The sequence below is a fragment of the Apteryx rowi genome, unplaced genomic scaffold (genome assembly GCF_003343035.1).
Source record: "Apteryx rowi isolate R43461 unplaced genomic scaffold, aptRow1 scaffold_40, whole genome shotgun sequence".
Classification (NCBI taxonomy): domain Eukaryota; kingdom Metazoa; phylum Chordata; class Aves; order Apterygiformes; family Apterygidae; genus Apteryx; species Apteryx rowi.
In genome coordinates, this window is record NW_020450530.1 from 3,701,432 (window position 1) to 3,716,970 (window position 15,539).

Here is a 15,539-nt window from a genome sequence, read left to right on the forward strand (position 1 = left end):
TTGAGAACACCGAATGATCCTTTGGAGCTGGAAAAGGACTGATTTAAAGGATTTAAAGACTGATTTAAAGATACAGCTTCCTCCAGGAGGGAATGCAGGGCAGCAGGAGACCTTTATACTGTACTACGCCTTTTAAGAGGTTTTATAAATTTAATGGTACAAATTCTTAATAGGTATCAAGATCTCCAGCAGTGAATTTTTTTCCATAAACACTGCTAATTTCTGAAGATTGAGTAAGGAATACAGGTTTTTAAGTTTAATAGGAGTATTTGCATATAGGTCACAGCACTCTCATACTTCAAACTGAAAAGGCAGAGCATCTATTTTTTTAATATTTAGAAAGAGGAAGATAGCATACATCTCATCAGCATATATCTGATCAGCAACTCAGTATGTGACCCATTCAGGTAAAAATCACCAGAACTCAGAAGAGCTAAGACTGAATTCATAGAAAAATAAATTCCTTGAGAAGAGAGCTATCACAGGCCTGCTCAAGATTCAAGAATCCTCAGAAAGCAAACTGGTACCAGCTACATGCACCGGACTCAGTATCACTGACAGACTGATGTTCAAACTGAAAATACAGGACAAATAAGAGGGGAACCTAACTGTAGGCTAGAGAACAGGGCATTTAAATGGGTGACAGAGACCTGAGAGGTTACCTGCATGAATTTTATTCCCTAACACTTCTGGTTTATGTTGAATTGCAGTATTTTCCTGTATCAGAAATTGCAGCTAATTCAAGTTCTGTTTTTTCCCTGTTCTCTGAGAAGTACCAAGAGTGTTGTGAAATTTTATTGTGATAATAGCAATTTCCAAAAATTGTTCTCAGTTCAAATGTCCCTACCATCAGAACTTCTTTGATTTGAGGCAATGACAGATTTAAAAGATTTACAATATATTTGCAAGTTATTTGATGGTGTTGGTGCTTAGTAAAATATGTTTAATATATGCCAAAATTATTTTGATTAACTAATCACTTTAAGTACTGGCATGACATATTCTAAAATTTCCTGCAACACTGTACTTACTTGTAGCCATCTCTGATGAAAGTGGCTGCAGGTGGCAAAGGAAGTTGTTCAATTTTAGGAGGAACTGCCCAAGAAGGCCTGAAAATGCAGGCATCTGGTATCTTCAGAGGTAGGAGGCACTGACTTGGCAGTATCTTCAGGGGAGCAAATACGGAGGAGCCCACAAAAGGTTGAAATGATGGAACTTTGTGCACATATGAAAAATCCTGTAACATCCAAGTGATATTGTTTACAACAACATGGTAAGGTTGATCTTTATATTTAAATATTTATTTTTAATTAAAAACAATTGCACTGCTTTGAACCATATATAAGTGCATTTTTTTCATAATTAAATATATCTATTCATTCTACAAAACATTCAGGACCAGCTCCTTCACGAAATTCAGCTGAGGCTTCTTATTACGCTGAGGTACTATACAACTTTCCCTAATGCGAAAAGACTTCACAATTAAATTAGATTCATTTAGGATATGAGATGTCTGAAAATTAAGTGGTACACTATGAAATATTCAAATTTCCTAACTTTAAGCACCTAATTTAGGTACTTAAAAAGCTGATCTTTGCAAGACTTCTATACTGATASTGGAAAGGCTGAATCACCCTCTGAAGTAACCTTAGGTGCCTTAAGTCAGCCTCTCTGAATAACACCCACTTTGGGAATTAATATAATCCCAGTAGTAACAGTGGACCCTTATCACTAGCACCATTCTGAATAGCACATATAAAGCCACCCAGACCGGACTTCAAGCGACTGTCTTATGTTTACTTGCAGAGAACAAGGACAAAACTTCAGACAGCATTTCTAAAGCTATTCAAAGTTCCTTTCATAAGAAAGGAGCTAATCCTTTTGAGACACTACTACAAAGTAACAATATTTATTAAAACAGTAACAGCAGTCTCAAAATTTCAGTATTTAATATCTCACTAGATGTCGGCATTTTTCCCCTTGCACCTTGTTAAAGCATTGAGAGATGAGGAATGTGTGGATTACTACCTCGGCTGCTGAATACTCAGCGCAAGAAATGTACTTGCATGTTCTCAAAATGATTAGCAATGGGTTTAGGTGCTTGTTTCCCATCGGTGCATATGAGCAGGTGTGACACACTTAGAAGCAGAGTAAACTGTGCTGCTGGAAATGTTATCAGGCACAATTAAAAATATATTTTAATACTCGTAAAAATGGGTGTTAGGGAGATTAAAATATCTTCACTGTCAATGATGCACTAAAATCTGTTCCCACTCAAAAACTCTCAAGCTCATCAAGTCACAATGCATATTTTCTTTCCAGTCCCAAATTATCCTAGTTTTAGTAAATAGCTTACTATGCAAATGGAAGGAAAAAACAAATAAGGTCTGTGACAAGAGGAAGAAGTGTTCTTCCATATTTACACACAACATACCTCATTAAAAACGTATTTCAGACTTCTGTAATGGCAGCAAAATTGCAAGAATATACAAACTATACAAAGAGAGTGGATAACTGTACATCATCAAAGCCTCTAAAAAGATGCCTTTTCTCATCATGCCTTCAATTTATCAGGTTAGAAGGAAGAAGAGATCTTGCAATAACAGAGCAGACCTTATACATGTCTAGCTTACCAGGTGGTTAACTGTCTTCAGGAGGGATGCACTGGTAACGCTAACTCTACCTTAGACTTCTGCAAAGTGTCTCTTCCTTTCTCAACTGAATTATCTGTAAAAGCTCACTAAGAACTCAGCTCCGTCATGGGAGTCAGGTCACTTTGGAGCCTTGGGAGCTGGTAACTCCTGGTTCTGACTAGACACGCTTTCTCATTCTGTGGAGACACAACCCCTGAATGCAACCATCTGTCCTGCTTCCTCCCGGGGACATTCCCGAATGTTCTTAGGGGGAACATCACTGCGTTGTCTGCCTGTGCTTTACTTTCTGTCTGCCTAAGTTATACTGTTACTGCCATACAGGAAAATTTACTAATTCAGAGCTAAATATTTTATACCAAGGTTAGGTTACATGTCAGTATTCCCATATCGATATATAGCCACTTCTTGTCCATGCAGCTGCAGGCGCTGTGTTGCAAGTGCTGTATCGCTGTGTGCATGGCTCGCTCAGCTGTACGGATGCTTAGAAATAAGCCCTCAGCTAATTCCAACCTTCCCAGGAGCACAATATGAAAGGGAGGGTAGAGGGGTTGGGAAAATAAATGGCTACGAATACAGAAAAAACAGGCTGTGGGGGATTATGGACTAAGTGGGCCTGAAGGAGAAGTATTAGGCTATAAAATGAGGTGTTGGGGACTACCAGGAAGACAGAGTTCTCATGTATATCTCCCTTTTTATTACCTGCATACACCCAGCTTGCACTGCTGCAGAACCACAAGGAAACGTCCTTTTTAAAATAAATAATCCTCAGGCTATATTCATGGAAATGTGAGAAAGATAACGTCTGACAAAAGTGACAGAAATTGCCCCAAAAGTAAGTAATGCAGAATACACACAATCAGGCAGAATGATTTAACCTACCTGTTAACGTGTGCTAACGATGGAACAATGAAATACATATCAATGGGGACTAGGTGCTTATGTTAAGTCCTTTTATGTGATGCTATGAAAAAATGGATACATCTTGATATGTAAGCAGGGGAGGCGAGTACTAGTACCCCATAGCAGAGACCCCATTTTAAAATATTTCTTTACTCAGATACACTATAGGGCTCAATATAGGAGTAACTATGTGACATTACCTGACCTGTGTTATACAGAAAGTCAGATAAGAATGGTCCCATCTGGCCTTACAACTTGTGAAGTAACATCAGCTGAAGAAGAAACAGAGCAAGTTTTCAACCCCTGGGCTTTCTCAGTGATTTTCAACCCTAACCAAAAAAGGCAACATTTCAGAGAGAAAAAGGCAGCCTTTCTACATGCATGATTTTATCCTAGTTATATCCCCAGAGACTGGCAAGAAGGAGTGGCTATACATAAAAGGTGCTACAGAAAAATTATCTGAAGAAAGCATTTAAGTACTACTTAGTCACAAGCATGATGTTTTTCAAATACATACGTTATTTCTGCCAAGCATAGGACTTACTTCACGTACAATATTGTTTGGTTCCTGAGAACACCCAGAAACATTACAAACAAAGCTACACCTATCACATGAGAGAAAAAAATAACTATAGTTAAAACTAGGGAAACAATTAAAAGGCTGTTTTACTAAAGAAGAATTTTTGTTTTTCCAGCTAAAGATCGATACATACTTTATAGGGATCTAATTCACATTTGTTAAAGTAATCTTCTAGGCACCCTACAATACATGTTACAAGTTTATAAAAAAAAACATACAAAACATACGTAGGTAAGGTTATAAAAACAGCAACATCTTTGGCATGTTACCTTAATTTCTTCAGGTTTAGGGCTACCTAATCCATCTTCCACCTCCATTTTAAACTCGGCAAGCTGCGTTGGAACCATGTTGACCATAGGACTTTCCATCATGCCCAAGGCAGTCACAGTCTCTGAACTTATTCCATCTTTATAATTCATTACAGGGGAGAAGGCAGGGTGTTGTTCTAAAGAAGGAGGTGTTGGGAACATCCTTTGGAGATCTGCCACAGCTAAATATGATGAAATAACCCACTGTTAATCATTAAAATATAAATTCTCAAGTAAACCCAATAAAACGGGGGAGACCAGCTTGGTACTAGCCCTTATTTCAGCAGTTAAAACGGAGAAAAGATTCTACAGACCTACTACAGTTCTGACACCAGTATAAATTTAGACTAAGACTTAACACCTAGGGATAAATTCCCAAAATTCCTAGGGATGCTTTGCAAGCTTATTGTTCAGTAGCAACAACAGACTGGTAGATACACAAATGTAAACATACAGTTTTAAGAAATGTTTTCATAATAAAAGAGATTAACTGACACCAACGGAAAGTTCACCCCAGCAACTGTTACTAAGGAGATTCAGAACAGTTACTTTCCTTTTCTGGAATGACACTGAATCCTAAAATGGAGGCTTTCTGAATTTTTGTGCAGTTAGCTGCGTTTTTGCACTGACCTACAGTCACTGCGGTGTCATTTGGTCCACAGTGACGTAACTCCTGAAAAAAAGACAGGCTACTGTTGCTAACACAAACACGGGCACTTTGGGTTAGAAATTAGACTGCCAGGCATCAGAAAATGACAAATAAGCCTCAGAGGAAGCTTCAAAATAAGACTTTTGCACCACCAGACACTGAGCCAGGAAAATCCCTAAATTACCTCTCACTTAAATTAGTACAATTCATCATGTATTTTCTTTTCTTCTTTAAGGGGGAAAAAAAAAACGCAGAAAAGCTTAACCAAATACAATGTAGCAGAAGCAATCAAACAGAAGTCAGAATAAAATCTTGCATTTTCTTCCCAATTACATTCTTTCTCTTTATTTTGCTTAAAATTCAGAATGCATATTATCTTTTCCTTACTTGAATTAGGACAGGTATTCTCCTGACATAATGATCACTCTGCTAAATTCATTGTTAAAATACTCAAATTAGAGAGGGGTAAATTCCCACAGGTATCTCTTCTGAAGTAGGGTTTCTGACAGACTAACTGCCCACTTCCATTTCTATTCCTTTACACACATCCAGCCCTAGTTGATAGGCCACAAGGACACACTTCAATAACTTTTGCAGTCTAAAGATTACGGATAATTGGTAAGTGAACAGAGATGGATTCCTGACAGGAAAGCACTGAGTTGCARAAATCAAAACTGATTGCTGAAACATGTTGTTAGTCTCCAAAACTAGTTGTGAAGGACAGAAATAAGTGATGGAATTAAAATTATGGATAGTATATGAATACATTCACACAAATAGTTAAAAGGAAATTTTCATAGGCTGCTGCAGCCTCAATTTCTGTCCTCGCTCTGCCTTAACTGTGCAGCAATCTGAATTTGGTTCTCTGGTCCACAGAGATGAGACAGCTGCTCTCCTATTTATCTCTTTATATGAAGTGGAACAACTCTAATAGGCGAGATCCTCCCGAAGCAGGGCTCTGCTGCTAACAACGCCCAAAACACTGAACCCAGGTCTTTCGCAACCTGGAGTAATACAGTAAATAATAGGCTATTAGTTATTCCCACTCAGCTCCTTTTTGCTTTCTCACTCTTGCTTTGAGTGAAAAATTTAAAAGAACTTAGTCTTGTCCTGATACAGGATAAGCAAATGCTCAAAACCTCAGGTTCAGCAGAACGGAAAAAACGATTTTCCACCAGATGCTGTTATGAAGTGCAATCTACTCCTGAATGCCATTTGGATCAGCTACTGCCTCTTTTCAACGAGATGTGTGCTTCAGAAAGTAGAGAAAGGAAAGGGACAGGAAGGCAGGAGGAAGGAAGGCTGGAATGAAGTGCAGTCAGTAGGACTTTGCTGTGATGTATGAGGCATTTCAGTTCCCCACAGATACTGCTATGCCTCAATAGCTGGTGTCAAAGGGAGACAGCTATAAAACAAAAGTGCGGTGTATCTATTTAACTTATTTCATACAGCTCTATAGTGTATTGTTTTCTCACATTCAACCTCCAGTTAGCAAAATTCTGCAGTGCAGACTCAATTAAAAAAAGTTTAATTACCCCAAACCCCCAACCCTACAGCAACTGGCTAGCCATCATTATTCGTTTGCACGTGTCACGTCTGAAAAAGCCTTGCATATTTTAAAAATGGATCAACTAAACCTGTCAAAATCCAACCTCTGTATACCTCAGACCTCCACATTTGAGTAAATCAGCACAGCTTTTATGGGTCCATAAAACTCTGACTCATCTCCTTGACACCATGCTTTTTTCCCCTCAATTTGTTCTCATTACCAGCTGAAATTAATGAGAAGGCAATAAAGAATGATTTGCAGAGAAATCTGATTTCTGTTTATAGTAGTCACAGGATCAAACATCCTTCCTTCTCACCACGTAATTTGTAACTCATAATTTGGCTGGTTAGTATCATACCAAAAATTCTCACCTCCCTCCTCACACACATGCAAACACACACACACGTACATACGCACAAGCCTCAAGAGCAATGCCGCCTATGTAAATAATGCAAAAAAAACTATGTCTTTCAGACCGTAAAAGTTATCATTCCCAAAAGTTGTTGGCACAGCCCTTGCAAAAAAAATTATTATTTTAATTTGCATAATATATACTCAGTACACTAAGTTTCGTTTCAAAATTTCTTCCATTCCTATAACCTTCCAGGTACTACATGTGTAATGGCCTGCACAAGCATTACTTCTACCATAAACATCCCATCCATAAGGGGTTTAAAATTTGTCTTCAGTTAGAAGCTAATACTTCTATTCTATTCATATATTTCCATACGTAGATTAAACCCTGAAGGTGGTTTTAGTCTGAAATTGTCCTATGTTAAATGCAACTTCTTTCCAAGATAGGTTGCACCATAAAGGCCAAGAGGTAAGTCACAGCTTTAAAAATCTGAATAGCTGTATAATGAAGAATGATTTATACTTAAATGGATATGGTAAAAGTGACTATCTGAGATTAAATATTGAATTGGGAATACAGGGATAGCATCAAAAGAAGATTTGTAACAACCCTCTTCCATGCTTCCAATCAAAGGCAGTAATGTCAGAAGAACAGCATCACAAATCTCAGTAAGCATATTAAAAATGTCTATATTACCATCCACTGTTTCCATTAAAACCCACTTATCCTTGTTTAATATTGGCATCTAGTAATTACAGAAGAAAATAAGCACACTAGCTCTTAATCCTGAAAAAGCGACATTACAAGCTTCTTCCAAAACAGGCAGTACAGTAGCTATGAGGTAATTTTAACTGTGACCAAAGCGGTGATCAGTTGTTGCTACTTACTTGGTGGATAAGGTACTGCTGTTCTACCGTCCTTCCCTACAGGGCGTTCCTCAGACCCTACTGCAGGCATTTTTGATGACCGAAGAGCTGGTGATACAGCCTAAAAGGATAATCACGTACCATATTAAAAAAATACAAAAAATTAGAATTCTAAAGTTATTAAAATTTTTGAAAACTCTCTGAATGAGATTTTACAAAAAAGAGAAAAAACTGTACTTTTCCAGTAGCTTAACACATTCTGCTCCCTCCCTCAACCAAGAGTCTGGATTTCTTTTGTCTTTTTCAACACTAAAATCAAAACAAAAAGTCTCTGAAATATTTGWGTATACATATACGTGCAAACACATGCATGTATATACACACAAATTATCTTGAAAATGTCATCATTAACACTGAGCTCAAAATGAACATAACTACACTGCTTGCTTCCATGTTTGGACTCCACAAAGTAACCCTGAGAAAACATCACCGAGAGTAGAATTGTCGGGTGAGCACAGAGGACACCGAATGCCAAACGCAGACTAGCACAGGGCACAGCTCAGCACGTTGCGTGTTTTCAGGCAGGAAGAACATTAGGTCTATCCAAGCCAACAGGGACTGCACACAAAAAGGTAATTTTTTTTATTCTGACAGAACAGTTCTCTGGTAGACTTGCATATTAGCTGCAGTATCTTAGGTGCAGTTTGTGTGAAGCCATAGAACTGCGCAAATAAAAAGACCTAAGGACTCGTTAAAGATAGCCTTACTTAACGAGCCCTGGATGAGAGCAACTAAAATAAAGTTCTGCCAAGAACCAGACATTAGACCTTCAAACCATGTTATCTGCATCAGTCAGTTTAGGATCAGCTTCTGTATCATTATGGCTAGATTAGATTAAGCTTAAAAACAGTAATTATTCTAATCTTTGACTGTCCAGGGACTTTGATGTAAATCAAAGTAGTAGCAGTAATTGATGTAAACCTGTTTTTCYTTCTGTATTTCATAATATTCAGTGAACTATTTCTCTTTGTAGAGAAATAAAGTGGTTACAGGAACAGAAAGAAACAGAATTACTTCAGATTATTACTTCAGGGAACTACTGAAATACAGTAAGGTTGAATTTATTTTTCTTTGGGCAGCTTCTCAGACAAGGTAAAAGAACAAATCTTCAGTTAATGAAACTAAGATCTTTTTCCATAGCTCACAGAAACAAACACAAAATACCGACAAAAGCTAACGACTACAAACTAGATCTAATGTACTTATAAGGCGACTACATTGCTTTTCCCAAGGAAGTACTCTTACAGCCTGCCTCTGCAATGACTATGACAGAAAGCTGCGTTTTCCTTAGAGTATACAGGTTCCCCTCATAACTGAAAAAAACTGTCAGACGACACAAGCTTTGATGTTGCCTAAGTGATCTCCTAATCTTCCTGAATTTTATACAGGGATGATTTCTCTCTTTGACGGATCTCCTTGAGGAGTGTCTTACGGATATCTCGCTCTCATTGCTTCCTAGTAACACGTGCAAGCCTGCCCACCTGGCTACGCTCTCCTCTGTCTATTAGGGATGACTGCCCACCACTAGGGTTCCAACATCTTTCTTCTTCTTTGCCAGGCTTTAAATCTACAGAACATTCAGTCCTACAAAGACTTACACCAAGCTCATCTTCATCTGAATTATCAAAGATATTATCTAAATCATGAAGTGATGGAGCCAGATCTGTCACCTGTGTGAGGCTACCAGAGCCTACTCGGCCTGCAGCATTGTCTTGCCGGGTATCTATCAAAAAGACAAAAAAAAAAAAAGGGAGAAACTGATGAGAAATGGGAGCAAACATAGGAAATAAAGTTGTGTCTTCACTTTCACTCATCACTCTAAACAGGGAAGAAGCAGGAATCAGTGAGGCCCCTTCTCTAATATGTATCCCAGAAATAATCTTGCTGTAGTGGAAGCTCATGCTGAAGTTTTAGTCAGGCACCAAAAGTCAACCGGGAAAGAATAAAGGCAGCTACTGCTCAACTTTATTCTGCTTGTCCTTTTTATAATAACATAAATATTTTTTAGAATATTTCTGTCCAGCTCAGACAGCTGTCTGTAACTCTCATGTCACAGTAAAATGTTTAGCATGTGATTTTTCTTTGAGTATTTTAATTTTGCAGAGTAAATAAAAGAGCTTTTACTCACCTGTCTTAGGAGCAGAACTGAAAATAGACATGGCATCTTTCCCATCAGGCACTGGCGTAGAATGACCTGCTGTGGGGATTTCCTTGGTACCAATTCCGTCTTCTGACTATACAAAGAATCCAAGAATTTTTCATAGATGTTAATTTAAGCTATGTAAGAATAACCTGTCATATTAATAGCTTTCCTATGCCAAGCCATATGCAGGGCTCTCGATTCAACACTTTGAGAAGCCCAGAACATTTTAAGAAGGAAAAAGGACAGTTATTTGCTATTTATCTACGTGCCAGGAAAAACATGAAGTAATACTGCATATCAATTACGAAGGATTCTATATACATCAATTAAGTTTGATAACCAGTACAGATAATTAACATGCTCATTCTCTCTAGAAAACACACCTCCCAGAATTTTAAAGTGTGGTAGCTATCTATAGGAACAAATGAGGAAGAAAAGCCAGACAATGAAGCAGCATTATAATGGATAAGATAAATAGACAGGGAGAAACATCATACAGCTGGAGCAGCTGATGGCCCAGGAATGATGATCAAATCATTCTTCCCCGCATGTGGAAGAAGAGCTCTAAGGAAATGTTCAAACTAATATAGTGTCCCTGTCATAAATCCACTCAGTAGAAGGCTAAACAAGTTTTGCCCGAGGGAAGAAAGATGAATTTGGGCTGGAGAGATTTGAGCTTTGCAGGGAGGTGATATGTCAGGCTGGAGGAAAAAAAGAAAGAATTACCAAAAAAAGAAAAAAAAGCAGCAAGTTCTTTCTTCTCTACAAGTGAACATAAGACTTGAAATATTTTATTTCTTAGCTTATCTCTGGCATCTGCTGCTGGTCAGAACGAAGATATATAAACCAGCAATTACCGATTCAAAGATACCGTACTGAAACAAGTTTTTTTTCCTGTGCAGTAAAGAAATACCTATCTCTCCGAGTTTGATCTGTGGAGCAGGTCTGTGTATTCCTGAGAGCCGTACAAATACTCTGCTACAGTAATATAACCATAATAACAATGTTAAAGACCTTGGATTTACAGGTTACCTTGTTCTTTTTCAAAGGATCTTTCTCAGCCCCAAGTTTGCATTTCTTATTGCCAGTGAAGCTGTACTTTATATCACCATCTTCAAAAGTGTAAGGATCACTAGCATCTCCCAAGCCTTCCCCAGGCTGATGTATGAGAGGCAAGGGGTCAAGATAGTTCAGCATCTGCACTGGTTTGTTGTCTTCCAAAATTTTAAATCGTTTATTAGGTTGTGCTAAAAGCCTGAAAGTAAAAATAAACAAACAGATAACGCCATCATGAAGCAAAACAAAACATGCCTTTTGCAGCAAAAAAAAATAAAAGCTCTGAAGATCTGCAGCTGTCACACACACAGCCCATATTCCACTCCATCCTCCTTGATATAGCAGAAATGTTTTTCCTCAAATGAAGCACACATTCCCCTTCATTTAATATTAAACACCTCACTGTGTTGAGATCTTCTACTTTGAGACAATGAAAAAAGAGTGAATCACTATAACATAAATTACAATATTTTGAAGTGCACATAACCTTTTCAGCCTATCAAACTCCAAAATAATTACCAAAATTAATTTTGTCATAACTCAAGAATTCTTCCTCAATTGATTTTACCTTAAATGTTTTCATTAATTATCCTTTGATTAAGTTTTTCTATGTGTAGTCTGAATGCAAAGATAATTTTTAATTTTAAGCCTGCATAACATTAATTCAGCTTCCAAATTTTAGAGGTTAAAAAAAAGACACCCCCCCCCTTTTTTTTTAAACAAAGACAGCTAAAAATTCCTGAACATTAAAACTGTATAGGTAGTTCATACTCTTCACTGAGAAAGACAATGTGTGTTAATTGTATTTTTTTTCTATGGTAACATTTCTCAGAGATAAGAAATCGCTCTTTTGGATGTACAGACAGGAAAATATGTTAGGGTTTTCAAGTTTCAGCCCTACACAGACTGAAGTTCTATCAATTTCAAAGATCACGTGCTGGGTTCGCAATACTGACACCATTACAAAAAAGTGGTATTCCATAATATAATATCAGTTCTTACTTATGAAAAGTGTGGCACAGCGCAACTTTAAAACCTCACAATTGGATAAACCACATTGAAGTGCCTGTACAGAGCCATAAACAGTTTTGTTTGTCCTCTGTCTTGTTAAAAGCAAACACTGATGCAACTGTAACGTTGCAGAACTGAACACAGATTTTGGTTTTTAAAATGCTCAAAAGAGGTAAGCTTAATAAGCCCTTACRCTTGCTCAAATTACTTTCATAGAGATTACAAAAAAGATTTATCAGCTCTGATAATGTCCAACAAAAAGCCAAATATGAAAAAGATGAAGGATACTACAATTTTAAATTTCTATTTAAGTATTTAACATTAATGCCAGCATAGAGTATCCTTGAGGCGAAAATGAAGCCTTTTACAGAAATTTTACAGAAATTTTTACAGAAATTTTATTTGGGAGCAAAAAAATTATGTGCAGAAACTGCTATTAAAAATCTCTTTCCATTAGTTATTTTCCTACCAGTTATCACTCTTACACAAAACTGTCATAGCTAAATTCTGTCATCTACACCCACGTCATCCTTAAGGTTTTGACGCTGCAGGGAACTGCATGGTTACGACTGAAAAGGGAGTATGGTCATGGCTATAATTTAATAAAACCAGGGTTCAGAACAATTTTCATTCCTACCTTTTCAGTGCCGTGCTGTCCGAGTTTACTTCCATCTTGGCATCATATCTCTCACAAGGAAGATCTGGCGGCCTGAACTCTGGATCATCACTTGGTGGGACACTATAGGTCTTCCACATATCTAGTGAGTCGTTGTTGTGAATTATCCCAAAGTATAGTGCTGTCTCACTGACTTCTGCCATCAGAGGTAACCTCTGTCCAACAAGAACTGTCCTATCATCTAAGCTGGGCAACGGCTGAAGTTCCAGCCCGCTGCCATAGAGTGCTGGGTTCACAGGTACTGATGGTGGGTCCAGATTCTCTGCTTCTTGACCTCTTGGCTGGGGGCTAAGTGTGGGAGGCAGAGGGGAAGTAGGGGAATGGGGTGAATCCATAGGATTCATATTAATTTGCTTGCTTGGATTTCTAGTAGGTATAGATAGCGGCTTCTCATATTTTCTGGAGTTAGGGACTTCTAAAGAGGGTTCCATTCCTGCTAATCCCAGTTTCTGCCCTGACGTGTCCTGCTCCATGCATAGCTCTTCAGTCACAGAGGGCCGATGGTGAAATGGCATCAAAGGCCTTTTTTGCAGTTTATCTCCTTTTTCCTGTCTTTCTGTTGTTTTGTGCTTTGAAGAGGCAGGAGGTGGCAATGATGAAGATGATGATGTTCCCACACTGAATCCTGGCTGAGTTATCGTTGGGGGACGGCTGGAGCCAGCAGCACAACGCTGTTTGAAAACCTTGTGCCTGAAAGCAGAGACAGAAAAAAGTCACTTTATAAGGCTATCTGATCTAATGAAAAAAAACAAAAAACAAAAACAGAGGAGCTTCAGGAAATCTTATATCAAGTCCTGATGTTTTCACAGATTCTACAGTGGTCACGTGATCTGGACAAGGCCATTCCACCCAGCTTGGCTGCAGTTTCTCCAACCTATAAAATGGAGAATGACAGACTCCAGATAATAGTATTCTACGGAAGGAAGATTTAATGTTCATAAAAAGCTTAGAAATGCTCAGATGGAAGATAATATAAAGAAAAAAAAATTCAGGCTACTGTTGTTTTCACGACCCTGAAGAAAGATAGCCTTTCAAACAAAACAACTACTGTGGAACTACACTACTTCGTTTGTACRGTCTTGAACATCTGTTACAAAAGATACCGATCTGAATTGTTTTAGTTATGTTCACAGATGCAATACACAGCAGGCTGCTTTCATGGCAGTTTCCTCCAGATCAGGTAAGGAAAAAATAAGTATAATTTTAGTCAAAAAAAAAAGCAGCTACCAACTGATGAATGCAGCATGAAGAAATATTTTAAAACACCTCAAAACCCCAAATGCAACAACATACAATCTTTACTAGTTTCATATTTTAAGATGTCTTTTTTCAGTTTATACCCAGTTTTAAAATGGGAAGCACAGGGCTAAATTTCAGTACTTCAGGTAGTGCTAAACAGTATTTTTATTATACAGCAGATGGCCCCTGAGGATGTTACAGTAGAGACGTTTAACGCAGCCAATGTCTTTCCATACACATTTTCGGTTGGTTATGTGACCATGCTACATGTGATTCCAGTCTGTAAGTTTATTTGCTGTTTTTGTGGAAGAAAAACATAAACAAGTTGAAAGATGTATTGTCTATAATATATATACCTGTTTAAAGTTAAATAGCATTTCAAAATAAATAGCACATCACTATCACAATGAAATATAAATCACTCCATCCTTATTTCTTTTTATAAATCACAATAACTACTACAGAACAAAACATTTATTATGCTTCTTATCACAAACACAAGACAAGCTACACTATCTCAAGTTTAAGTGACCTACTAGATTGTAGAAAACCCATTCTGGTTTTATGACTTAGTTATGAAAAAACAAACCCAAGTTTTGCAGTGCACAGTGGCTGCCAAATGTAGCATCTATAACTTCTTGTACTTATTATAACATCTTTTCCCTGTCACCATCTACGTCATATAGTATTTTCTTGGTTTGATTTGCAGGCTTTGCTGTTACCAGGACATGTTGCAATTTCTCTGCCACAGCAGATGGTCTTTAGCTGCAATCTCCCATAATGCGGAGCCGATGCCCTAATAACTGAAGATTTGCCTTAAGCATGTTCTTATACATTTCATTGATTTAATTCTCCATCATTCACTTTATTCTAACAGATCCCAGAAAATTACTTTAGACAGTCTGTTGTTCAACATATAAAGTTGGGTCTATAGAAGATTCAATTTGATGCTGAGTACAACCCTTTAAGAATCCACATTTAAGTTCATATCTTGACACTTATACTGGCATTTATACAACCCATACAATGGGTATGGTATAACTAAACAATTAGATTAGCATTACAGTAGCTGTCCAGCTCCTGCAGCTATGCAGAAAACTGCATGGCACACRTATTTAGTGCTCTTTGAAGTCAGGCACCTCCTTCATTTTAAGCATAATRCTTTAATTTCCCTGTTGCTCTGTTGGATTTTACTAACTCCAGCATGATTTAGTCACCAGTGGAGGTGTTAAGAGACATTGTGAACTACAAATGCAACTGAACCTATTTAAGGATTCAGGTTTCCATTGTCCACTATTGGTTTGCCATGCTTCCAGGTGAGGCTGGACTTCAGTTTTCTATAGAAAATGCTCGGCATCATGACCAAACATTTATTTGTTCCACATTCTTGAGGATGCATACAACCAACAAGCAATCAGGGCAAAGAGCAGGCTGTAAGACAGCAAGACTGCTGCTTCTGATACAGCACAGAGTTTGTCCAGGTTGAACATTCT

The 15,539-nt window shown here is 37.8% G+C and overlaps 1 protein-coding gene across 1 annotated transcript in view; it reads right to left on the reverse strand.

The window, feature by feature from the left end:
• MED13L (mediator complex subunit 13 like) overlaps positions 1–15,539 on the reverse strand; it is a 207,120-nt gene that overhangs the window by 31,504 nt on the left and 160,077 nt on the right. Inside the window, exons 10-16 of the mRNA XM_026075278.1 lie at positions 12,769–13,497; positions 11,097–11,319; positions 10,050–10,155; positions 9,520–9,644; positions 7,883–7,982; positions 4,404–4,624; positions 1,032–1,237 (exon numbers count right to left, since the gene is read on the reverse strand). Of these exons, the coding sequence (XP_025931063.1) occupies positions 1,032–1,237; positions 4,404–4,624; positions 7,883–7,982; positions 9,520–9,644; positions 10,050–10,155; positions 11,097–11,319; positions 12,769–13,497 (1,710 nt within the window). The remainder of the gene's footprint in view (positions 1–1,031; positions 1,238–4,403; positions 4,625–7,882; positions 7,983–9,519; positions 9,645–10,049; positions 10,156–11,096; positions 11,320–12,768; positions 13,498–15,539) is intronic.